Source organism: Rissa tridactyla, chromosome W, assembly GCF_028500815.1.
Source record: "Rissa tridactyla isolate bRisTri1 chromosome W, bRisTri1.patW.cur.20221130, whole genome shotgun sequence".
Taxonomy (NCBI): Eukaryota; Metazoa; Chordata; class Aves; order Charadriiformes; family Laridae; genus Rissa; species Rissa tridactyla.
The window spans coordinates 20474581-20497345 of NC_071496.1; the positions used below are offsets into that span (position 1 = coordinate 20474581).

The following is a 22765-nucleotide window of genomic DNA, read 5'->3' on the forward strand; positions in this document are numbered from 1 at the left end:
CATTCCCTCGCATCCTATTGCCGGACACCAGAGAGAAGAGTTCAGCACCTCCCTATCTGTTCCCCCTCATGAGGAAGTTGTAGACAGCAATGAGGTCACCCCTCAGTCTCCTCTTCTCTAAGCTGAACAAACCTACTCTCCTCAGATCCTCAGCTGCTCCTCATAAGCCATGCCCTCTAGTCCTTTCACCATGTTTGTTGCCCTCCTTTGGACACATTCTAATATTTTTATATCCTTCTTATATTGCGGAGCCCAAAACTGCACACGGTACTCAAGGTGAGGCCACACCAATGCTGAGCATAGTGGGACAATCACTTCTTTCAACACAGCAGCAGTACAACAAATCTGATATATGGGTTTGCAAAGTAACTTTCAATCTAGAATGATCATTTGATATGGAGTATGATATTTGATTTGAATTTGCATTTAGTTGTGATTAATGTGCATATACTCAAACACTTGAGGCAAAGTCTAAGTGGTTTTAGGGTTTAATTATTGATATAAATGAACAGTAGCTTTTTTGTTACTGTGCATATGCAGTCTTATTTATTGTATATACCGTCACTGTAATGAGAGGGATGTTAATAAGTTATAAGGGGAATCTTGGTATGGAATTTATACTTTGCTTTTTATTTTTTGTTACTGTGAGCTGATCATTGTTACATGATGTGAAGGAGGTAGTGCCGCATATGACAGGCTGAGAAAATGTTTGGAATGTGTTGTAGAAACACTTATTTCTTCAAAGACTTCTTGAAATAAAAATTAAGTGATGCTTCATGCCAGAATGACTATAATTGTTGAGGGCCTGATTCTGACAGCTTTATCCATGCTGGGGCCTAGCTTCTTGCCTGATGGTCTAATCCATTAGCCCCAGGGTGGTTACGGGTAGAGTGAGGGTCCAACTGATTGAAAAAGTATGTCCTAGGCTTGTTCAGACTTGAGAATGTCGTCATTCACACTGCTGACTGGTTAGAGATCGGTCTTCCATTATGTGGCCTAAGAAGAGAGAGATTTACATGTATAGTTTCTATTCCCACTGTTGCAGAACCGAACTTTGACAGTAATTCAGATCATCAGTGCCAAGGTGACTAGAACTGAAGAAAATGTAACAAATTAGACCAGGTCTGTAGCTTGGACCTAGCAGACCAATAAAGTTAATAAATTGTAAGGGATGGAAACAATATATCAGTGGTGTTCTTGTCCCCCTCATCTGTATGTGGTCTTGATTCAGCTAATGGACTGAATTAATTGAACCCTCTCCCACGTGGATTTTCTAGAGACACTATAGGGGAGGTATATATAAAGTATACGTACTCTAGCTGAATGCTTTTTTGTAAGTGAGAAGATAATTTTCCATTCTTATGTAATTTTCTCTGGCAAGGCAAGTTGAATATGGCTCCCTCTAGAGCCTGTCTCCTTTGCAGTCTCTCTCTGCCTTTTTTTTTAATCCGTGTTTTGATATGGAGCACACCTGCTCAGCTCATGTGGGTTTAGAAACAGATGTTGTGTATGAATTATCCCCTGCATCACACCATGTTATGCAAGTACTGGAGCACTAAGGCAAATTGTTTGCATATGGTCCTTTCTGCTGCACTGTTGCACTCAGGACTGCACCTCTTTATGTGAATTTAATATTTTTTCACTTTATATAAGGCTGAAAGAAGTACTCATGCTCACTTACTCTTTCCCTCTTCTGTTTTTTTAACTGAAGCGAAACATCCTCCTTTTGCCTTTGCTAAATTATTTAGAAGAGTGTAAATTGAAGCCATTTATCTTGAAATGTGCTATTGTAGCAGACTGTTTATACAAGTGAAAGAAATTGTAACATAAGAGTATTCGGTCTGGTCTGCAAGCAAAAGGTTTGGTTTTGGTTTTTTTACATATGGAATATTGGTTCTAATATAGAAAAAACATGTTACTTAAGAAGCTTCAATTTGCACAACGGTGTTTGTGCAGTAGGGAAAATGGCATTTTTTAATGGGGAATATGCTTTTTGTTACACTGTTATTAAAATAAATTTTATATTAGATTTAGAGCTACACTGTAATCAATTTGAGGTAGAATATTCCATGCACATGGTAAAGATTTTCTGACCAGAGATTGCTCATCGTTGAATCCAGAATAAGCTGTTATTAGCTAATACAAAACTGTTAATATTTATCCATCAGTTGGTGGACAAGTGAGTCGGGAATTAAATTACACATGGCAGAAGATTGGAGAAGAGGCCATGTTTAACCCCCAGCTCCTGATTCAGACTCCACAGGAAGATGGTGCTAATGTACTAACAATAGAAGCACTCAGACAGCACCTTGACTCTGCACTTCAGGCCAGCAGAGTAGATGTTTATATGTACAACAGGTAAGGAGAAAAGCAAAACTTTTCTTGATCATCTGTAACAGGTAGAAAGTGGACAGATGTTTCCTTGCATACATTTTTAATGCATAGCACTTCAGAACCTGTGTTTTGATTTGAATGTCACTATTTACTGATGCTTGAAATTGTGGCATGATAGCAGTGACCAGTTGACTTTTTAACAAATAAAATGGTGTAAGAGGTGTTGGATGAGATTCTTAAAATGTACCCTTATGAGCAGTGCTACAGTGTCCAGCATTTTTCTTGGTAAAGGAGTGATAACTGTGCTCTTAAAAATAGGACTTTATTGATGGGATTCCTAACAATTAAAAGCTTTCCAGTAATTTGGGTTTAAAGGGGAAATGCAAATAGAAGAAAAATGGCAGTGGGTGGAATTACTGGGCTATTTAATAACATAGATGCAATCATAGTAGAGTTGGCCTTCAGAGTGTCTATGCGTACATACTGAGGGTTGGGAGTTGTCTGAAAAGCAGGAGTTAAGAGTTGTCCAACAATAAAAATACTAAAAGTGCACCTTAACAAGGCACCAGCTTTGGGCTAGTGAGATCTCTCCATGATAAGTGGTTCCTCCAGGGTTACTACTTACATGATGATGTGCCTAGGGACGCTGTCTGCAAGGCATGTCTTTCAGCACATCTTTTCAGCACATCTAACTGATACCTAAATGATTTAATACCTAGACTCCAATTATATTTTACCCAGCTCCTGCCTTTTCTGAGGGGCTATAAGTCACTACAGCGGAAGTTGTAATACAGCTGAACAAGGAAAACAGAAATTCTAATGGTTTCTTTTCTCCTACATGCATGAGTCAGAGAAAGTTTGAGCCTGAAGCTGACTTATCTCTCTTCTGTCACTCAGTGCTATCTTAAGTCACAAGTGGTCTCATTTATATAAAGCCACATCTCTGTCCCTTTATTTGTGTCAACTAGCCTATTAATACAAAAGTAGCTCCAGTATTTTTAATGACTTTTACAGAGACTGTCTAGCATAAATTAAACAAATATTTCTAGTTATAACTACAAAAAAGAAAGGCCTTTTCTTTTTTGTGAGGTTGTGGTACACTGAGTAAAATTTGTCTTTCTCAGTGATTCACTAGTTGAAGCCACCATGTCTATGTGAGTTGCACTTTTAATGTATGTTACATTTTAAAAATAATTTTTCAGTAATTGTGAAAGAAAAAAATACTCTTTCTTTATATTTGTTACAGACAATGGAAATTGGAACACTTATGTTATAAATCAGGAGAACTCATCACAGAAGCAGGTTACATGGACCAGGTAGGCATAACAGGCATTTGGTTATAAACTTTTTATATTCTCATGATTCAGCTTGTATTGTTTATATTATATTGTAGTCTAACTGTGTTTTTTTTCCCCTTTCTGACTTTGACAGATCATGGAATATCTTTATCCTTGTTTAATTATCACTCCTTTGGACTGCTTCTGGGAGGGAGCAAAGTTACAGTCAGGAACTGCCTATCTATTGTAAGCATGCTGTTTTTAGAACTTTCCAGTCCATCTGATTTTATTAGTAAAATTATGCATGATTTTGAGTTGCATCCCCTTGCTTAATCAGATTCTGGTTTAACCACAAAATAAAAAATAAATTGTAGTGTCTTTGCAGAAAATGTTCATGGATTTTTTTTTAATTGAACAAAGATTTTTCTGTTTCTAAAAGATTATTTGTATGCATCAATTTAAGTCCTGTGACATTACTTTTCTCATTCTGCTAGCATGCAAAAGGAAATATAAATTCTGAATTCAAGCTTTTTAAATTGTATGCTTTTTTGGAAATAAACTTTTTCGGAAATAAACTTTTTCCTTTTTTTTTTTGTGTCCTCCCCCCAAACTACAAAAACATTGGCTGGGAGTTAATTTTATTTCTAAGAAAATGTAGGTGTCTCGGGTAAAAACTCATCTTCCTAAGGAATAAAACTCAAATCCTTTGCTTATGAGATCATTAAAGAAACCAAATATATCTTTTATGGGTGGTTTCTCACAATTTGCAAATGTGGTATTATATGCCCTGGATCATTCAAAGAGTTACTTGTTAATCTGTGCAGGCATTTTCTGTTAATTATGCAAGAGTTAGCATTTGAGTTATTGTTTCTGTCCTGGTTTGCATGTCTCTGTGAAAGCAATTTGCAATGGCTATATCCTAATGCTTAGTGTACAGTTTTAGATGGGGAAATAAGGGGGTTTGCATTTTCTAGTTGCGAGATTTCAAATAAAGAATTAAGCAGATACTGTGTGGTTTGAATCACAGAATGAGGCAGCCAAAAGCCTTTGTAGTCTGTCAACATCACAAATTCAAAAGTGGGGGGTGGGAGACGTGACAGTGATAGCAATGACAGACATGGTAGCAGGAAAGCTTGATGGTTGATAGTCAAGTAGCCAGGGCATTTGGAGGAGCACAGAATTATTATAAATAAAGAAAGATCAACTATATTGATTGATTACATTTGCAAGATGATTATTAGACTAGCAAGAAGTAATCTGATACTATGTGAAAGGATTTCTTTCCTTAGCCCCCTCCCTTCTTTCCCTCTCCACTCCCTCCAAATTTCTGAAGTGGCAGTTGGCTACTTTTTTGTTATTTAGGTGCTTGATAGTTTGTTTTACTTGGTTTGTAAATGAAAGTATTTTTAACATGTGAATATTCCCTTTCATACAGTAAATTGGTATGTAAGTACTGACTATTTTTGTTAAAATCACCACAGGGCTACAAGAAAAGTGTACATAAACAAATATAATTAAAATATGCATTTCATTTTATGAAACAACCTAACCAGAAAGGGTTATAGCTTGTAACAGAAAACAACTTCATAATTTGTGCAAAGACAAATTAAAAAATTATTTTTCAGTACTTATTTTGTCTTTTTTTGGTTTTTTTCCCTCATTTCTTTTACAGAGGGAAACCTCCTTTGCAGTGGATCAACTTTGACCCCTTAGAATTCTTAGAAGAGTTAAAGAAAATAAACTACCAAGTGGAGAGCTGGGAAGAAATGCTGAATAAAGCAGAGGTTGGTCATGGTTATATGGATCGACCTTGTCTGAATCCTGCTGATCCTGATTGCCCAATCACAGCTCCCAACAAAAATTCCACCAAAGTAAGTTTGCTTATCTTTGTGTAGATCTTTTCAAGGGAGGCTCTGTATGTGTAGTGAGAGAAAAGGGTACCATTCTCTTTCAAGTAATATATATTTTATGTTCTTCAGGGATTTCATTATTCAGTTCCTATTATATACTATTAGCCTAGAGTCACTAACTTTCCTTCAGCCTGTGATGCAATATTAGTCATGCATATTTAGAGTGAGATTACAGTTCTCAGCTACTGGCTGGGTGTGGCAATGTGGTGACATACCATTTCAGCAGGCAACATGCCTCAGTCAGACACAGTCACTCCTGGAATACAGCTGCCGCTGTACACTGACACCGTGCAGCAAGGTCTTCCTTCAAGTAGGGCCAGTTTTGTTGACTCAACTTTATATATCCCTTTCTCAGTCACACTAGGCTTTGGAGAAGTTGCTGTCTGGTGAACAAGTATTGGGCTAGTTTGTCTGCTCCATTTGTTGAACACATTTGTCTTTGTGGACTTCCTAGATGATTTTCAGTATCTGTTATTTCAGTACACTAGATGTTGATTTAGGATATGAGTTTGTCTGAAGTTGTGCAACTGATTAATTGCTTCTTTAAAACTTTTTTCTAGCCTCTTGATGTGGCTCTTGTTTTGAGTGGTGGATGCTATGGACTGTCAAGGAAATACATGCATTGGCAGGAGGAATTGATTGTAGGTGGTACAGTCAAGAATAGTTCTGGTAAACTTGTCAGGTAAACAAACAAATGTTTACAGAAAAATTTAAAATATTTCTTTGTTAGGGTTTGGGGTTTTTTTGGCAGGGGGCCAGATCATGCAAAATCAACTGCCTTTCAGAATCTGTGAATGATGTGTATCGTGAACCCTGATCTAAGAGGACATCCCTGATGAGGACAGAATTTAAAAGAGTGATTAAACAATTGTTTAAATTTAAGGATGTGTCATTGATGCCTGCTTCTAACCTAAGAATGATAGTGTACATTGCTCAGACAATTGCTCAGTTTCCTGGCAACTTTGTTGTTTAGAATGTATGTATAAACATTGAACAGTATTTAAAACACTGAACAACTTTGATTATGTTTTTGAAATATAATCAAAGGAAAAAAGGGGAAAAATTACTTTGGTAATGTGCCCATTCATTTGACTTTTCTCAGAATTCCAAAATCTCCATTGAATTGTTTTTTAGGGTCAATACAGAGAGAAGTATATTCTTTATGTCACTGTATATTGAATACTTTTTTGACTGACAAAATAAGCCCTTTTGTTTCAGTCTTCTTGAAGAAGCCATGGAACACCGGACTTTGGGGGGCAAACCCCTTGAAAGAGAACTGTGTTAAAAAAATAGGACATATAAAAACTTTTTTTTTTTGTAGAATCATAGAATGTGTTGGGTTGGAAGGGACCTTTAAAGGTCATCTAGTCCAACCCCCCTGCAGTAAGCAGGGACATCTTGAACTAGATCAGGTTGCTCAGAGCCTCATCAAGCCTGGCCTTGAATGTCTCCAGGGATGGGGCCTCCACCACCTCTCTGGGCAGCCTGTTCCAGTGCCTCACCACCCTCATTGTAAAGAACTTCTTCCTAATGTCTCATCTAAACCTACCCTGCTCTAGTTTAAAACCATTGCCCCTCATCCTGTTGCTACATGCCCTTGCAAACAGCCCCTCCCCAGCTTTCCTGTAGGCCCCCTTTAGGTACTGGAAGGCCACAATGAGGTCTCCCTGGAGCCTTCTCTTCTCCAGGCTGAATAACCCCAACTCTCTCACCCTGTCTTCATAGGAGAGGTGCTCCAGCCCTCTGATCATCTTCGTGGCCCTCCTCTGGACCCTCTCCAACAGGTCCACATCCTTCTTGTGCTGAGGCTTCCAGTGCTGGACACAGAGACACGTTCGGTATACACCGAATCCAAATTTATATTAAACTAAAAGAAGTATAATTCTTGCATATTTAATACAGATAATTTTTACTAGAACTTTTTATATGGATTTTGATGTTTTTTACATTGACACTAAATATTGAAGTTTAATTTCTTTCTAATTTTGATTTATTCTGAAAAAGTGCACAGAAGTGTCTTCTAACAAATAGCCAAAGACTTTATTCTTGGTGAAAAATAAAATAGCTCCTTAAGCTTCTAAAATTGTTGGATAGAGTTACATACTGTGGAAATTTACAATGGATAATTATTGCCTTTTGTGTATTCTTTGCTGCTTGTCAGGTGTCAAGAGTTTAGTCTGGTATTTCTCTCCAAGGGATGAAGAAGGCTGAGGTCTTCAAATGACAAATTGCCAGCAGCATTTGCAGGATCTCATAGGAATAACTGTTCCTGTGTCCTCCTGTTGTGGTTTAACCCCAGCTGGCAGCTGGGACCACACAGCCACTCATGCAGTTCTCCCCCTTCCCCCTAGAAGGGCAAGGAGAAGAGGGAGAAAAGGAGGGGAAGGGGAAAGGGAAAGGAAAAAAACAACCTTGTGGGCTGAGATAAAGACAGTTTAATAGAACAATAACGGAAAAGGAAAATAACAATAATAATAATGAGAAGTCATTCTCATCACCCGGTGAATTGGTACCTTCCCGAGCAGTGATCACGGATTCACCCCCACCCCCACCCCCATTTATATACTGAGCATGATGTCTATGGTATGTAATATTCCATTGGCCATTATTCCATATTCTGTTGCCTATTCTGTCTATGCTCCTTCTAAGCTTCTATGGGAAGCTGAAAAGAGTCCTTGAAAAGTATAAACATCGCCTAGTAACAACTAAAACAATATGCATTATTGACATTCCTTTCACAGCAATCACTAGGAAGAAAACTAACTCTTTCCCAGCTGAAACCAGGACACCTCCTCATAGCAATCTGTCTGTCAGTCATGATTTTTATAACTGATTTGTAGGGTTACATTCTTTGCTCCTGAAACAGATCTTATTGAAAATGATGGCAAAACTCTCACTAACTTCAGTGAAAACAGACTTAGCCTCAGTACTGTATAGACCAGTACAGCTGTATCAGATGCATGGTAGAATAATTATACTCTGTTCAATTTTAATGTCAACATGTGGCCTATTAAATCAAGAACTCGTGCAAGTTCCTATTAGGCTCTCATTTGAATGTTTATGCAGTGAAAAATCATTTCCTGAAAATGCTTATTTTATGCCTCTTTCTCCTCTCTCTTCTCTCCCTGTTACAGTGCCCAAGCTTTGCAAACCATGTTTCAGTTAATGACTCCTAAGCAAATGTATGAGCACTTCAAGGGGTATGAATATGTTTCACATATCAATTGGAGTGAGGATAAGGCAGCAGCAATTCTGGAAGCTTGGCAGCGGATGTATGTTGAGGTAAAATTGAAAATAACCTAGATATCTTGCTATAAAGTTTTACTAAGATCCACTGCCTTTAGTCATGGCTTTTTATAGTATTTTAAACTAAACATCTTAAACTAGAATTGAGTGTTGTCTCCTGGTTTTAAAATTATCCTTGTGCTGTAACAGACTATTTTAAAAGGCTGATTTCATCTTTTTTTTTAATTAAGAAGCTGCTTGCTTATTCACATATGAGAAGCCATGAAGGTTTTAATGTTTGCTGGACCTTGGATTAAAGGCAAAACTCATACAACAGCAAATCAGTGTCAGAGTTATGGAAAGAAGAAACCTCCTTTACATTTCAGGAATTAAGTTAAATGTTTTGAATGAGCTGTGAATGCAGTGGCCTTTCCTGAAGGATGCAAATTCTTGTTTGATAATCAGTAGCTTGCAGGAAATAATTACCAAAAGTATTTATTTCATGTAGCATAAGTGAAATCTCTTGTATAGGGTGTGTGCTTTAACAGGAACATTAAGGCAAAAGAAATTGATTTCAGATATGTGCTGTAGAAGATGATAATGGGTGGTTTTTTTAGCCACACTAAGTTTTATTTTTCTTTCCATAGATTGTTCATCAGAGTGTTGCACAAAACTCTACTCAGAAGGTGCTTTCCTTTACTACAACTACTCTGGATGACATTCTAAAGTCATTTTCTGATGTCAGTGTTATCAGAGTAGCTAGTGGCTACTTACTAATGGTAAGAAAATAAATTCTATTTATTTAATTGACTCCAGTAGTATAGCAGGGATCGAATAGCTGCCTTGTTACCAGTCAACAATCCAGAACATTTTCAGAATGCTTAAAATAAAAATTGCAGTTTGTAAACATTTGCCTCAGGGTTGTCACCTGTTCCTCTATGTATGTAACGTCTCTGATGTGTCTGTTCTGTTTAAAAACGCTTGTAAGCTGTGTATGTTGTTGGGGGGAGATAGCCGATAGAGAAGGATCCATTCTAATCCAGTCCCTGCTTTGCTTTCAGCTTGCCTACACCTGTTTAACAATGTTGCGGTGGGACTGTGCCAAGTCTCAGGGTGCTGTGGGGTTGGCAGGAGTATTCTTGGTTGCTCTCTCAGTGGCTGCAGGATTGGGTCTGTGCTCATTGATTGGAATATCCTTTAATGCTGCCACAACTCAGGTATTAAGGAGCCACAAATCTGCTGCTAAATTACAAGAACTTTGTTAGTAAATGAACACATCTGAATCAATCTTTGAGGAAAAACAAAAGCTGAGAAAGTATTTTGATTTTTAGATTTTTACTTGTGTCTTTCTTCTATCTAGTAGCTTGTGCTGTGAGAAATTAGGCGAACGTGCTGCCAAATGATTTTAAAGGAAAAGGCAGATATCCTGCAGCTTGTTTAATTATGTAGATTCTAGGATATTTGTTTTTCTGTGTCCTAACATGAGTGCAAGCATCCAGTTGTACATAAGAAGCTGCAAGTTTTGTCCTTACATCTGAATATATCAGGATGTTCAACTCCTGAAAATATTTTGAAAATAACTTGAAATATTATCTGATATTCTTTGCCTACCAAAAACTGGAATTACTTTTAGTGAGGTTTTGTACCTGTGAATAGTATGCTGCAAGTTCCTCAGCAGTCTTTCAGAATAAAAGTTAATAGCTGTATTGCATCCTATTGATTTTAATTTTAACCTTGGATTTGTGTTCAGAGTGTAGTGTAAAGGTTATTTTGATTAGCCATCTAATGACTGGCTACATGGTAGATGATAATAACATAAAAATGTTCTTGGTTTTTTGCTTGTTTTGTTTCTTCCACAAGGTTTTGCCTTTTCTTGCTCTTGGAGTTGGTGTAGATGATATATTCCTTCTGGTACATGCATTTAGTGAAACAGGGAAGAATAAGAGAATTCCATTTGAGGTAATGACAAAACGGGGAGTTGGGGGAAAATAAAATAATAAAAGAAAAGAAAAAGTCTCAACCTAGAATTAGTTAGTAATGATTTTTTAAAAAAGTTTTTGTTCTAGAGATCTTTGTCCTAGGGCCTGATTTTCTTTCCTTTTATTTCTAATTAACCATGACATTCGCATTATGAAATTTAAAATTCTCCTCACTTTTATAATCTTTTCCTTTTATTGACCTTTTTATTCTCAGTCCAAAGTTTCATATCCGAAGTGCAAATAATTTAAAAGCAATATATATTTGCCAGTTTTGTTTTGTACAAGCAATGTCTTCCATGTGCTCTTTGCAGCTGGTTCAGCATGCAGGCACTACAAACTCATTGTGCTATAACCTCCACATGCTTCAAAATAACCTACTGCATTGGGAAAGGGTCCTGTGTTTGATTCTCTCTGTTTTTTTGTATGGTTCCTGGGGTTTCTGTTTTTTTTTTTCTTACATGCTGCTTCAAGATATTATGCATCTACACTGTTAATGCACGCTTATTTTGTCTGAAAAACGTTGAGAACACCAAGTGACTGGACTCATACAAAATACATCCTACTTAATAACTGATATATTTGATATAATGTCAGTATCCATTTAGCTTTGACTTTTGAAGCCAGTATCAGCTTTGATAATGTTTGTTACCCTCAAAAAATGTAAGCACTTCATACATCATCTGCTTTTCTCCTGGACAGTGTACTTAGTATATTGTATACTTAGTATGTTGTTTACTCTTATATACTCTCAAATGTACACTTGTATTCAGAATTTCCTTGTAATAGTTTTCACTGTTACCATATCTGTTACCCCTTCATTTGCAGGACATCACCTTATTCACTTGACTTGTATAATACGTCATTTGTTTTGCAGGACAGAACAGGTGAATGTTTGAAGCGAACAGGAGCAAGCGTAGCCCTTACATCTATCAGCAATTTTACTGCTTTCTTTATGGCTGCCTTAATTCCTATTCCTGCTTTACGAGCATTTTCACCCCAAGTAAGTTTTTATGTTGTTTTATTAGCTCTTGTAGATGGTGTCATCGTGGAAAGCAAATGATAATAACTTAATGGTAGTATTAAGTCCATGTTCAGTGCTTCTGCAGTTCACTGAACCAATATGTGATCACTGTTTACCGTAGATCTTGGTGATAACCAACTGCTTTCTCCCCTTGATTCTGCTCCGTCCATTTCTTGCGCCTTGAGTCTCACATCCTGTTGGTGGGTGAAAGAATATCCTGCCCCATCCCAACTAGGTTGAGTGCAAAAAACAAGAAGTATGCAACTAAGCAGAAACAAGTCTCCAGCAAGATTTGAATCCTTAAGGCAGTCTAGACCAGTAGACTGTATTCTATTTTACACCATCACATTCCCAAGTAGGAATTTTATCCTTTCATTGAGGTTTGTCCAATTTGCTGCTATTATAAACCATAACCAAAGTGTAATGACAGCAGCAAGAATGCATTTGCCACATTAATTATTACTGCAGCAGTTTGTACTGACTTGTTCCCAATGTAATTTTAGCACAACGTTGGAGGAAACTTCATCAAGAATTTTCTGTTCTGTTCTGTTCTGTTCTGAGAGAAAATGTGAATTTTCTGTGCTGAAGCATGTATCACTTTCTCTCTCTTTCTCTCTTTGTCTTCTCTTTTTTTTTTGTGATAGTATACCTTCAGGAAGATGAAATATTAAGGATGCTAAAGAAAGCTTCCTTTAAAAGCAAGGGCTCTTTGAAGAAAGCTCTGGGAAGTTCTCTGACACGTTCTTAACACACAAGCAGTTTACAGCATTGGTTGACCTTGGTGCAGAGCAGGCTGCTACTTTTTCAGTAGTCATTTTTCCTATTAAAGCCCGGCTGTCCAACCATTTTTCATTCTCCTTGAGCCCCTGACCTACCCAGAGGAAGCAAAGGCTTCATTTTTTCTGAATACCTGAGGCAATTATTGCTGTTTTCAGCAATTTCAGCATGCCTGCATTAAGCTATTAAATGGTAAAGTGTTCATGATTGCAGCTACATGACCAATGTTAGTAACCTGTTCACCATTTTCAATAGGTAATTTGGTAGTTGAGGGGATATCTGTGGCATCTTAAACTAGGGCTTTAGTCCTGAATAGTTAGCAGTATTTAGTTCTGCTGACTTGCCAAAACCTAGATCTCTCTTCTCACAGGGGATATGACAATGAATTGTTTTATATTATAGCAAAGACCAGTTTGAGTGTGTGAAATATTTCTAAAGTGTAATGCTTATTTTGGAAAAAGTGATTTATGTCACCTAAATCTTGGGGTACCCAGCCCGCTGAGATGGATGACAGAGACAGGGAGCAGAATGAAGCACTCATAATCTAAGGGGAAATGGTTAATGACCTGCTACACCACTTAGACACACACAAGTCTATGGGGCCGGATGGGATCCACTCAAGGGTACTGAAGGAGGTCGTGGAAGTGCTCACCATGCCACTTTCAAACATTTATCAGCAGTCCTGGCTAACCGGGAAGGTCCCAGTTGACTTGAAGTCAGCAAATGTGATACCCATTCACAAGAAGGGCAGCAAGGAGGATCTGGGTAATTACAGGCCTGTCAGTCTGACCTCAGTGCCTGGGAAGGGTATGGAGCAGATCACCTTGAGTGCCATCACACAGCACGTACAGGACAACCAGGTGATCAGGCCCAGTCAGCATGGGTTTATGAAAGGAAGGTCCTGCTTGACTAACCTGATCTCCTTCTATGACAAGATGACCCACTAAGTGGATGAGGATATTGTCTACCTGGACTTTAGTAAAGCCTTTGACACGGTTTCCCACAGCATTCTCCTGGAAAACCTGGCTGCTCACGGCTTGGACGGGTGTACTGTTCGCTGAGTAAAAAACTGGCTAGAAGGCCGAGCCCAAAGAGTTGTGGTGAATGGAGTTAAATCCAGTTGGTGACCGGTCACAAGTGGTGATCCCCAGGGCTCAGTATCAGGGACAGTTCTCTTTAACATCTTTATTAGTGTTCTGGATGAGGGGATCGAGTGCACCCTCAGTAAGTTTGCAGACTGCACCAAGTTGGGCAGGAGTGTTGATCTGCTTGAGGGTATGAAGGCTCTTCAGAGGGATCTGGACAGGCTGGATCGATGGGCTGAGGCCAGTGCTATGAGGATCAACAAGGCCGCTTTTGATCTTTCAGGTAGGCAGCAACGAGGTAGTGAAAAGAAGTCCAAGGGCAATGAAGAAAGATTTCAGGACCCTGGGGTCAAGGGATCGGGAGCGCAAGTTGTGTTCTCCTCTATCCCCCCAGTTGCAGGGAATGATGAGGGGGTAAATAGGAGGACCCAGCAGATCAATGCCTGGCTTCGAGCCTGGTGCTGCCAGCAGGGCTTTGGGTTCTTTGATCATGGCCTGATCTACAGAACACCAGGCCTGCTGGTAACAGGCGGGGATACCTTGACTTCCAGGGGGAAAAGGGTTCTAGGACAAGAGTTATCAGGGCTCATTAAGAGGGCTTTAAACTAGATTTGAAGGGGGGGTGGGGATGGTACTGGGCTTGCTGGTGAGGTGCCAGGGCATAGTTGCTCAGCACTTGTGGGCCAGTGTGCCAGTATTTCTGAGAGCCAGAAGGCACACCACATCTCAAGGGTCAAAACTACACACACAACTCCCTCTCTGAAATGCTTATATACCAATGCACGCAGCATGGGGAAAAAACAGGAAGACCTGGAGATCTGTGTGTGGTCGCAGGGCCACGATCTCATTGCAATTACTGAGACATGGTGGGACAGCTCACATGACTGGAACACTGTCATGGATGGCTATGTCCTTTTCAGGAAAGACAGGCCAGCAAGGTGAGGTGGTGGATTTGCTCTTTATGTGAGAGAGCATCTGGAATGTATTGAGCTTTCCCTGGGGGCAGATGAAGAGAGAGTTGAGAGCTTGTGGGTAAGGATTAAGGGGCAGGCAAATATGAAGGACACTGTTGTGGGTGTTTATTACAGGCCACCTGATCAGGATGGGGAAGCTGATGAGGCTTTCTACAGACAGCTGAAGGTAGCCTCGCAATCACAGGCCTTGGTTCTCATGGGGGACTTCAATCACCCCGATATCTGCTGGGAAGGCCACACAGCCAGGCACGCACAGTCCAGGAGGCTCCTCCAGTGCATTGATGATAACTTTTTGACACAGGTGGTGCAGGAGCCAACAAGGAGAGGAGCACTCCTGGACCTGGTACTGACAAACACAGAGGGACTGTTGGAGGACATAAAGGTTGGGGGCACCCTAGATTGTAGCGATCATGAAATGATAGAGTTCAGGATCATGGGTACTACGCACAAAACATCAAGAAGTAAAATCACAACCTTGGATTTCAGGAGGGCTAACTTTGACCTCTTCAAGAAACTGCTTGGAGAGATCCCGTGGGCTAGGGCTCTGGAAGGCAAAGGGGCTCAAGAGAGCTGGTTGGTATTCAAAGACCACTTTGAGGTTGAGGGAGGTCATCCTCCCCCTCTACTCTGCCCTGGTGAGGCCACATCTGGAGTACTGTGTCCAGTTCTGGGCTCCCCGGTTCAAGAAGGACAGGAAACTGCTGGAGAGGGTACAGCAAAGGGCTACCAAGATGATTAGGGGACTGGAACACCTCTCTTATGAAGAAAGCCTGAGGGATTTGGGTCTTTTCAGTCTGGAAAAAAGATGTCTGAGGGGGACCTTATCAACACTTCTAAATACTTAAAGGGTGGGTGTCAGGAGGATGGGGCCAGGCTCTTTTCAGTGGTGCCCAGTGACAGGACAAGAGGTAATGGGCACAAACTTGAACATAGGAAGTTCCACCTAAATATGAGGAGGAACTTCTTTCCTTTGAAGGTGGCAGAGCACTGGAACAGGCTGCCCAGAGAGGTGGTGGAGTCTCCTTCTCTGGAGACATTCAAAACTCGCCTGGACATGTTCCTGTGTAACCTGCTCTAGGTGAACCTGCTCTGGCAGGGGGCTTGGACTAGATGATCTCCAGAGGTCCCTTCCAACCCTATGATTCTTTGATTCTATGATTCTAAGGCCAAGTTCCGGGTACTGCACTTGGGTCACAACAACCCCATGCAACACTACTGTCTTGGGGAAGAGTGGCCAGAAAGCTGCCCGGCGGAAAAGGACCTGGGAATGTTGGTCAACAGCCAGCTGAGCACAGGCCAACAGTGTGCCCAGGTGGCCAAGAAGGCCAACAGCATCCTGGCTTGTATCAGAAATAGTGTGGCCAGCAGGACTAGGGAAGTGATCGTCCCCCTGTACTTGGCACTGGTGAGGCCATACCTCGAATTCTGTGTTCAGTTTTGGGCCCCTCACTACAGGAGGGACATTGACGTCCTGAACGTATCCAAAGAAGAGTAGTGAAGCTGATGAAGGGTCTAGAGCAGAAGTCTTATGAGGAGCAGCTGAGGGAATTGGGGTTGTTTAGCCTGGAGAAAAGGAGGCTGAGGGGACACCTTATGTCGTGGTTTTGGCCAAATTAGCCAATGGCCGGCGACAGATACTCCCCCCCAGCCTCGGAGAGGAGGAGGAGAGATAGAGAGATTTACGAGTTTAGAAGAAACTAAACTACTTTAATGAAATATTAATAATAAGATAAAAAGTAAAATAATGAAATATTAATAATCCGATAAAAAGGAAAATAATGAAATAGATACAGTATATACAAAGCCGTATCAAGCTCCCAGGATGATGTCACCGGCAGGCACTGGGGAAGTCCCAGGCTGGAGTCAGCGATGGGTGGGAACCGGGTTCTAGAGTTCGAATCAGGAACACACGGATCGGGATCAAAGGCAGATGAATGGACAGGGTCCTCCTCGGACGTCAGCCATTGAAGGAAGAGAGCTGACCCTTCGATCCCTCAGCTTTTATAATGAGCATGATGCAGATGGGATGGAATACCCCTGTTGGTCAATTTTTGGTCACCTGTCCTGTCCGCTCCTCCCCGCAGGTGGGACCCCTCTATGCTTTTCCACTTCTGACCCTCCAATGGGGCAAATAACGAAATTAGCTGACCTTGGTTGTTATAGCAATAAGTATAAGCAAGACCCTCTCTGCGTACCATTCCTTGGCACAAATTGTCTTATCACTCTGAACGAACTGTTTTAGACACAACATGCTGTTAATTTCAGAGAGTTAGAAGAGGCTTAGCTAAGAAGTAAAATTACTGAACAGAAAGTTGGTTCTGTTTTACCTCAAACCAGGACACCTTATCACTCTCTACAACTACCTGAAAGGAGGTTGTAGCGAGGTGGGGGTCGGTCTCATTTCCCAGGTAACAAGTGATAAGATGAGAGGAAATGTCCTCAAGTTGCACCAGGAGAGGTTTGTATTAGATATTAGGAAAAATGTCTTCACCAAAAGGGTTGTCGAGCATTGGAACAGGCTGCCCAGGGAAGTGGTTGAGTCACCATCCCTGGAGGTATTTAAAAGATGAGTATACGCGGTGCTTGGGGACATGGTTTAGTGGTGGACTTGGTAGTTTTAAGTTAACAGTTGGACTTGTTGATCGTAAGGGTGTTTTCCAACCTAAATAATTCTATGATTCTATGATTCTGTTCTGTAATCTGTGGCCCAAACTGAAATGTCTAACATATCTTAAGCAGCAAAAAGGATACTGGAGATCTTCACTAGGAATCAGAAGAGAGGTCCTGTTTTCCCATTGTCTGGTTTTGCAGTGGCCATGCTTTATAGAAGGTACTTCAGCCTAAATGCCACTCTTAATAAGAACTCAACAGAGATGAGTCATTTTATCCTAGTCACACTGCTGTGCTGCTTTCTTTGATCAAACTTTGCTCAGCCTGTTCTCACTTCTCACATCAGAACATGGTAGATTGCCTTTGGAATATCTGTGGAGATGACAGCTGGAATTCTTTCTGTAATTTGAGTATAAATTAAATTTATCTTTTTTTAAAAGTCTCTTTTTTTTTTTATTTTGCCTGCTGCCATGTCTTATAACTTCCTGTAAACAGCAGAAGTTCAGAAAAGGAAGCCCATTTGTCAAATGCATGGTGCTTTCGAAAAGTAAAACACAGTTTCCGATGAGATTTCAGCATATCCATGTATGAACATGTTGATATTATTCAGAATGACATCATGATCAAAGTTATTTTTAAGGCAGTGACTAACATGGAATCTATGTGTAGGTATATTTGGGTGTCCAGAAATGAATGTTTTGAGTGGCTCAATCTTTTCTCAGATGCATCTGTCTTTCCTTGCACATAGTAACCCCTTATATGTATATAAGAGATGGAAAAATGTGCAAAAAGGCCAACCAGAGACCCATACTGAGGATTTATTGGTATTAGAGCACTCTGTGTATATGTTTGGAACCACTGAAATTACAGCCCTTATTGTTAGAAAGGAGCATCTATTACTTGCATTGTCTAGCTTCACCAGGTATAATCAAAACCAGGTAATGCATTTAATCATAGCATTCAGAATCAGATAACCATGGCAGATTTTGGTGGGTGGTATTGGCAATTAGTCACGGACTCCGTTTGTGATAAGCATGAAATTGTTTATTGCTTCTCAGGCCTCGGCTTTTATACCCGAGCTCTAAAACTTTCCATGCACCTGCTAGGCAAGTAAACACATATTTCAGATCACTAACCCAGTCGCCTTATTCAGTTCCCACCAAGATAAGCACGCGAAGCTGTTTTCTTGTTCCATGTTTATATTGAACCAGTTCCTCTTCGTTCCATCCGTATCGATATCTGCGTTTCTGTTTCTGTGTGCTCTGCTCACTGTGTCTTTGGCCGTACGCAGGCCTCTGCTTGTAGATCTGCCACATCTCCCCCTTTTTTGTTTAACACCAGACCATTTATTAACAAGGTCGCCATGACTTGTGCTTCTACTCGTTGTGACACTCTTAGCAGGTTATATACTAAACACAATTAAAAACAGAATCAAAAAGAACCCTGCTAAGGCAATAAATACCCAGATTCCTAAATTTAGCCCAGAAAGCCAATTTCTTTGGATTTACCCACGAGAAATCCTTTTGTAATATTTCAAATACATTGTGGTTCATTAAGTCTTGAATCTTTAGTATTTGAGCTTTTAGCTGATCATGTAAAGGATGAATATTTTGTTGCAACGACATGTCAAAAGCACCTTGGAGATGGTGTTTAACCATTTCCCAGCCATGTAGCAACGTATTCCAGGGGAGAGATGTAACACAAAGTCTTCGAGAGTTGTACTCCCAATCACAATACAGAGAAAGATGTGTTTTTAATGCATTTTGCCGATCCCCTATCCATATTACTGCTGCTTCTAAAGCTTGTAATCTGGCTAATATTTCTTCATCTGTACGTTCTTGCGTATCTAATTCTTCAGTTACATTAGATAAAGTTTCTCCTACAACCTTAGTAGTCTGGACAGATTCAGTAAACGCAGCAACGGCTACAGAAGCTGAAGCTAAAATAACAATTGCAGATACTATCGCAAAAATCAGCCATCCTAAAAATCGTTTAGAGCATCTGAGTGTTTGGTTTATTTCTTCTTGCAAAATTCTGCTAAAATGTCCTAACCCTCCAGAACCTTCCCATTCTCTGGTAAGGTTGATGGGCAACCACACTTCCGCTTGTCGTTGCAATAGAAAAAGATATGAAATATTATTGGTTATTGCATCATGTGTAGATATACATGTTTTATACCCTACTCGTGTTAAATTTACACAATAAGATTGATTACATTCTTGTACACTTGCATTTTGAGCCGAAGCAAACAGACGGATGAGAAGTACAAATCATTGCAGAATTTTCTTGCTCACAACTTCTATTTGTTGTAGTATTATCTATGGTTAGCTTATGAAGACTTCTGTTTACAAATACAAATCCCATTCGCCAGCCCTCAGTATGTAGCCCAATATACAAAGAATCTACATGAGACAAAAAAGAGATAAGCATTAAAAACTGCAAGATTAATAAAAATACCCATCCTTAGGTATGCCTGCTTTTACTCATTGATTGGCTCGACTGGTTCCAGGCCTTCCTTTTCCCGTACTGGGCTTGGCTCATGAGCCAGCTTAACGAATTTTGCAGGAATCCAGTATGGATCCGAGGATAAAGACACACAAGCATACCCTCGACCCCATGTTATCAGGGGGACTGGTCCTTCCATGCGCCCTGATTCAAGGTGCTTATAATACACCTTCAGTTGTTCAGGCCATTCAACAGTCCTTCTGAAATGTTGCTCTACTGCTGTGGATGACAAAGAAGACAAGTCTAGAAAATTTAAAACATAAGTTGCTTTATACAATCGCTCTTGAGGTGTCATACCTACGGGATTCACCCTTTTTTGTTTAGCAAGCATGGTTTTTAAAGTATGATGCATACGCTCCACAATTGCTTGCCCAGTTGGGGAATGAGGAATACCGGTGACATGTTTAATACCCCATACCTGTAAAAAATGCCTGTACTTTAGTGGACACATAAGCTGGTTCATTATCAGTTTTTATAGTTTTTGGTACTCCCATGACTGCAATGCATTGCAACCAATGTCGAATAACATCACAAGCCTTCTCTCCTGTATGAGCAGTAGCTACAACAAAGTGAGAAAACAAATCAACAAATCAACTGAAATATGTACATAGTGCAAATGTCCAAATTCCATAATGTGCGTAACATTGGATTGCCAAAGATCATCAGGTATAAGCCCTCGTGGGTTAACCCCCGCAAATGATGGCAGAGGAGCCAGCTGCTGACAATTGGCACAAGTTCGCACAATATGGTGTGCTTGTTGTTGTGTTAAAGAAAATTGCTTCCTCAATGCCTTCGCATTTTGATGAAAAACATCATGCAACGTTTTAGCTTGCTGCATAATGTTCGGAGTTGTTACCAACAGTGTGATAATCTGCAACTGTGTTTCCCTCAGTTAAAGGACCAAGTAAACAGCTATGAGAGCGTATGTGGACAATAAAATAAGGAAACTGTCTTTTTCATAAAAGCAACATTAATTGCAGTAAGAGACTAAATAACAATTGGTTCTCTACTTGTTTTATAAATGCTCCTTCAAGTCTTTGAACAATGCCAGTAACATATTGAGAGTCTGCCACTACATTTAACGGTTCCTGTTGAAATAAGTCAAAAGCCTTTACTGTGTCCCTGAACCATCTACAAACACCATACGGGCGCCAGCAAGAGGCTTTGGTGCTAGCAGGATGCACGGCTGTAAAGGAATTTGTGAAAGTGACTGTAACAGTCTGTGCCAGGGGAAAGAATAATTTCTTTGCCCAATATAATCTACTAAGGCAATTTCTAGGTTAAGACTTTGTGATAACCAAGGGTCAAGGTCATCCTTTTTGACGGGGACATGTATGTGGCTTGGATCCATTCCAGAAAGCTGGTGACAGCACAAACGACCCTGGAAAAACAATCGCAGTAACATTTCAATCATCACAGTTACTGATTTTGAAAAGGTATGTGGCAAAAATACCCACTCTAATGCAGTCAGGCTCTTTGCGAGTGCATCATCCCACTGTCCTATCAGGGCGTAAGGTTGAAATTCTTGTTGGAAGGTGTTCAATGCATCTTGTAGAAGTAGTAGACTATACCTTATCTGCAACGTGCTGTAATGCCTTCTGAGCTGTTGGGCTTAATGAATGTGGAACCTACGGGGGGAGGGGGAGAGCAGACACAGGCTCCAGGGCATCCCCTGTATCTTCAAAGTGCGCTCATGTCTCTCTCCCTCTCTCTGACCCAAGACAGCCCCCTTATATCCTGCACTGGATTGAGTGGAAAAGTACAGGCCAGAGTAGCTGAATGCATGGCCAGCGCATGCAGTGAGTCTCACCAGACTCATGATCCAGCTTTGCTAACAGCGGCTGTCTGATACATGACTACATTGTTGTAATCCCTTCTTGTTATCTTCTTCTGTGAAGGTCAGGTTCTCATGGATACACACACAGTTTTTGCAGCAACAGTACTGAGTCCCTTTTTCTCGGCATGTATACTGGGTTTGGTTCAACTAGTCATTTTCCATTGTGTCTCACTCGGACCATCCGCTATTATCCCTTACACATGCCACCCTGTGGTCCGTAGTTGGGACACGACAATGTTCTACAACTCGAACAAGGGTATGATGCAAAGCGGCATCTACAACTGATTGTATAATGCTTATTAAACACGGCAAACAGCATACTAAACATAACAGACAAATTCCTTCCACACAGGCAATGAGTATAATTTGCTTCAACCAACCTCACCCCCAAGTCCATCCAGCAAAGAGATTTCACCCAGTGGTCTCCACAAGTTGCTGGTTCGGTCGGTGCAGTTCCTGCAACTGGGCATGGATGGATTTGGAGTGCTCACTTAGATTCATACAACACAGTCCTTTAAAATCTTGACAACCATGTCTGTGAGCTGAAAGCAAAAAATCAGTAGCAGCTCTGTTTTGCAACATCGCATATCGAATACTATCTACATCTAGCAATAACTCAGAAATAGCAGTACTAGTAGCATTACTAAACTTATCCTTGGCAGCAAGAGAGTCCTTGTTATCACGAATCCTTGGCAGCAAAAGAGTCCTTGTTAGCAAGAGCGCATGCGGACTCCCTGTTCTTGCTGGTACTGTGCTTTGATCTTCTTCCACAACAGGCCAAGATTCTCAAGCAGCTGGATAAGGTGTCTGTGAGTCCATTACAGGCTTATGTCATCCAAATGTTTTTCTTGCCAGCACCCGAGGCTGAATAACAATTGGTGTGATATATGTGTTTTCCAGCACCCAGGTGCGAGTCCCTTGAGTGTATTTACAATCCTCCTCACTCATCTTCCGTTGCTTTCCCATATTCCACCCCCTTGCTCAAGAGACCGCTTCTGCTGGGGTTCATTTAGTCTCGCGGGGTATAACACAGAGTAATTTACCAAGGCATGCAATAACATATACACATATAGGAAAAAACCAAAACCATATCTCTATGGTACTGCTTTGAATCAGGTGTCCTATTTCTCTTTTTCTGATGCTTTCTCGTAATGCTTATGGCATACTTTTGTGCTAACGTGGCACATTTCCCATCTAATTGTTCCTGTTTGGTTTCTTTTTTTGTTTTCTT

General features: G+C 40.4%; 1 protein-coding gene across 1 annotated transcript in view; it reads left to right on the forward strand.

Moving 5' to 3' along the window:
• The first annotated feature begins 2203 nt into the window (after positions 1–2203).
• LOC128901901 (protein patched homolog 1-like) overlaps positions 2204–22765 on the forward strand; it is a 54126-nt gene continuing 33564 nt past the window's right edge. The window contains exons 1-10 of the mRNA XM_054184049.1: positions 2204–2358; positions 3581–3650; positions 3766–3857; positions 5284–5482; positions 6082–6203; positions 8656–8803; positions 9394–9525; positions 9808–9963; positions 10607–10705; positions 11600–11725. Coding sequence (XP_054040024.1) covers positions 2228–2358; positions 3581–3650; positions 3766–3857; positions 5284–5482; positions 6082–6203; positions 8656–8803; positions 9394–9525; positions 9808–9963; positions 10607–10705; positions 11600–11725 — 1275 coding nt within the window. The 5' untranslated portion in view covers positions 2204–2227. The remainder of the gene's footprint in view (positions 2359–3580; positions 3651–3765; positions 3858–5283; positions 5483–6081; positions 6204–8655; positions 8804–9393; positions 9526–9807; positions 9964–10606; positions 10706–11599; positions 11726–22765) is intronic.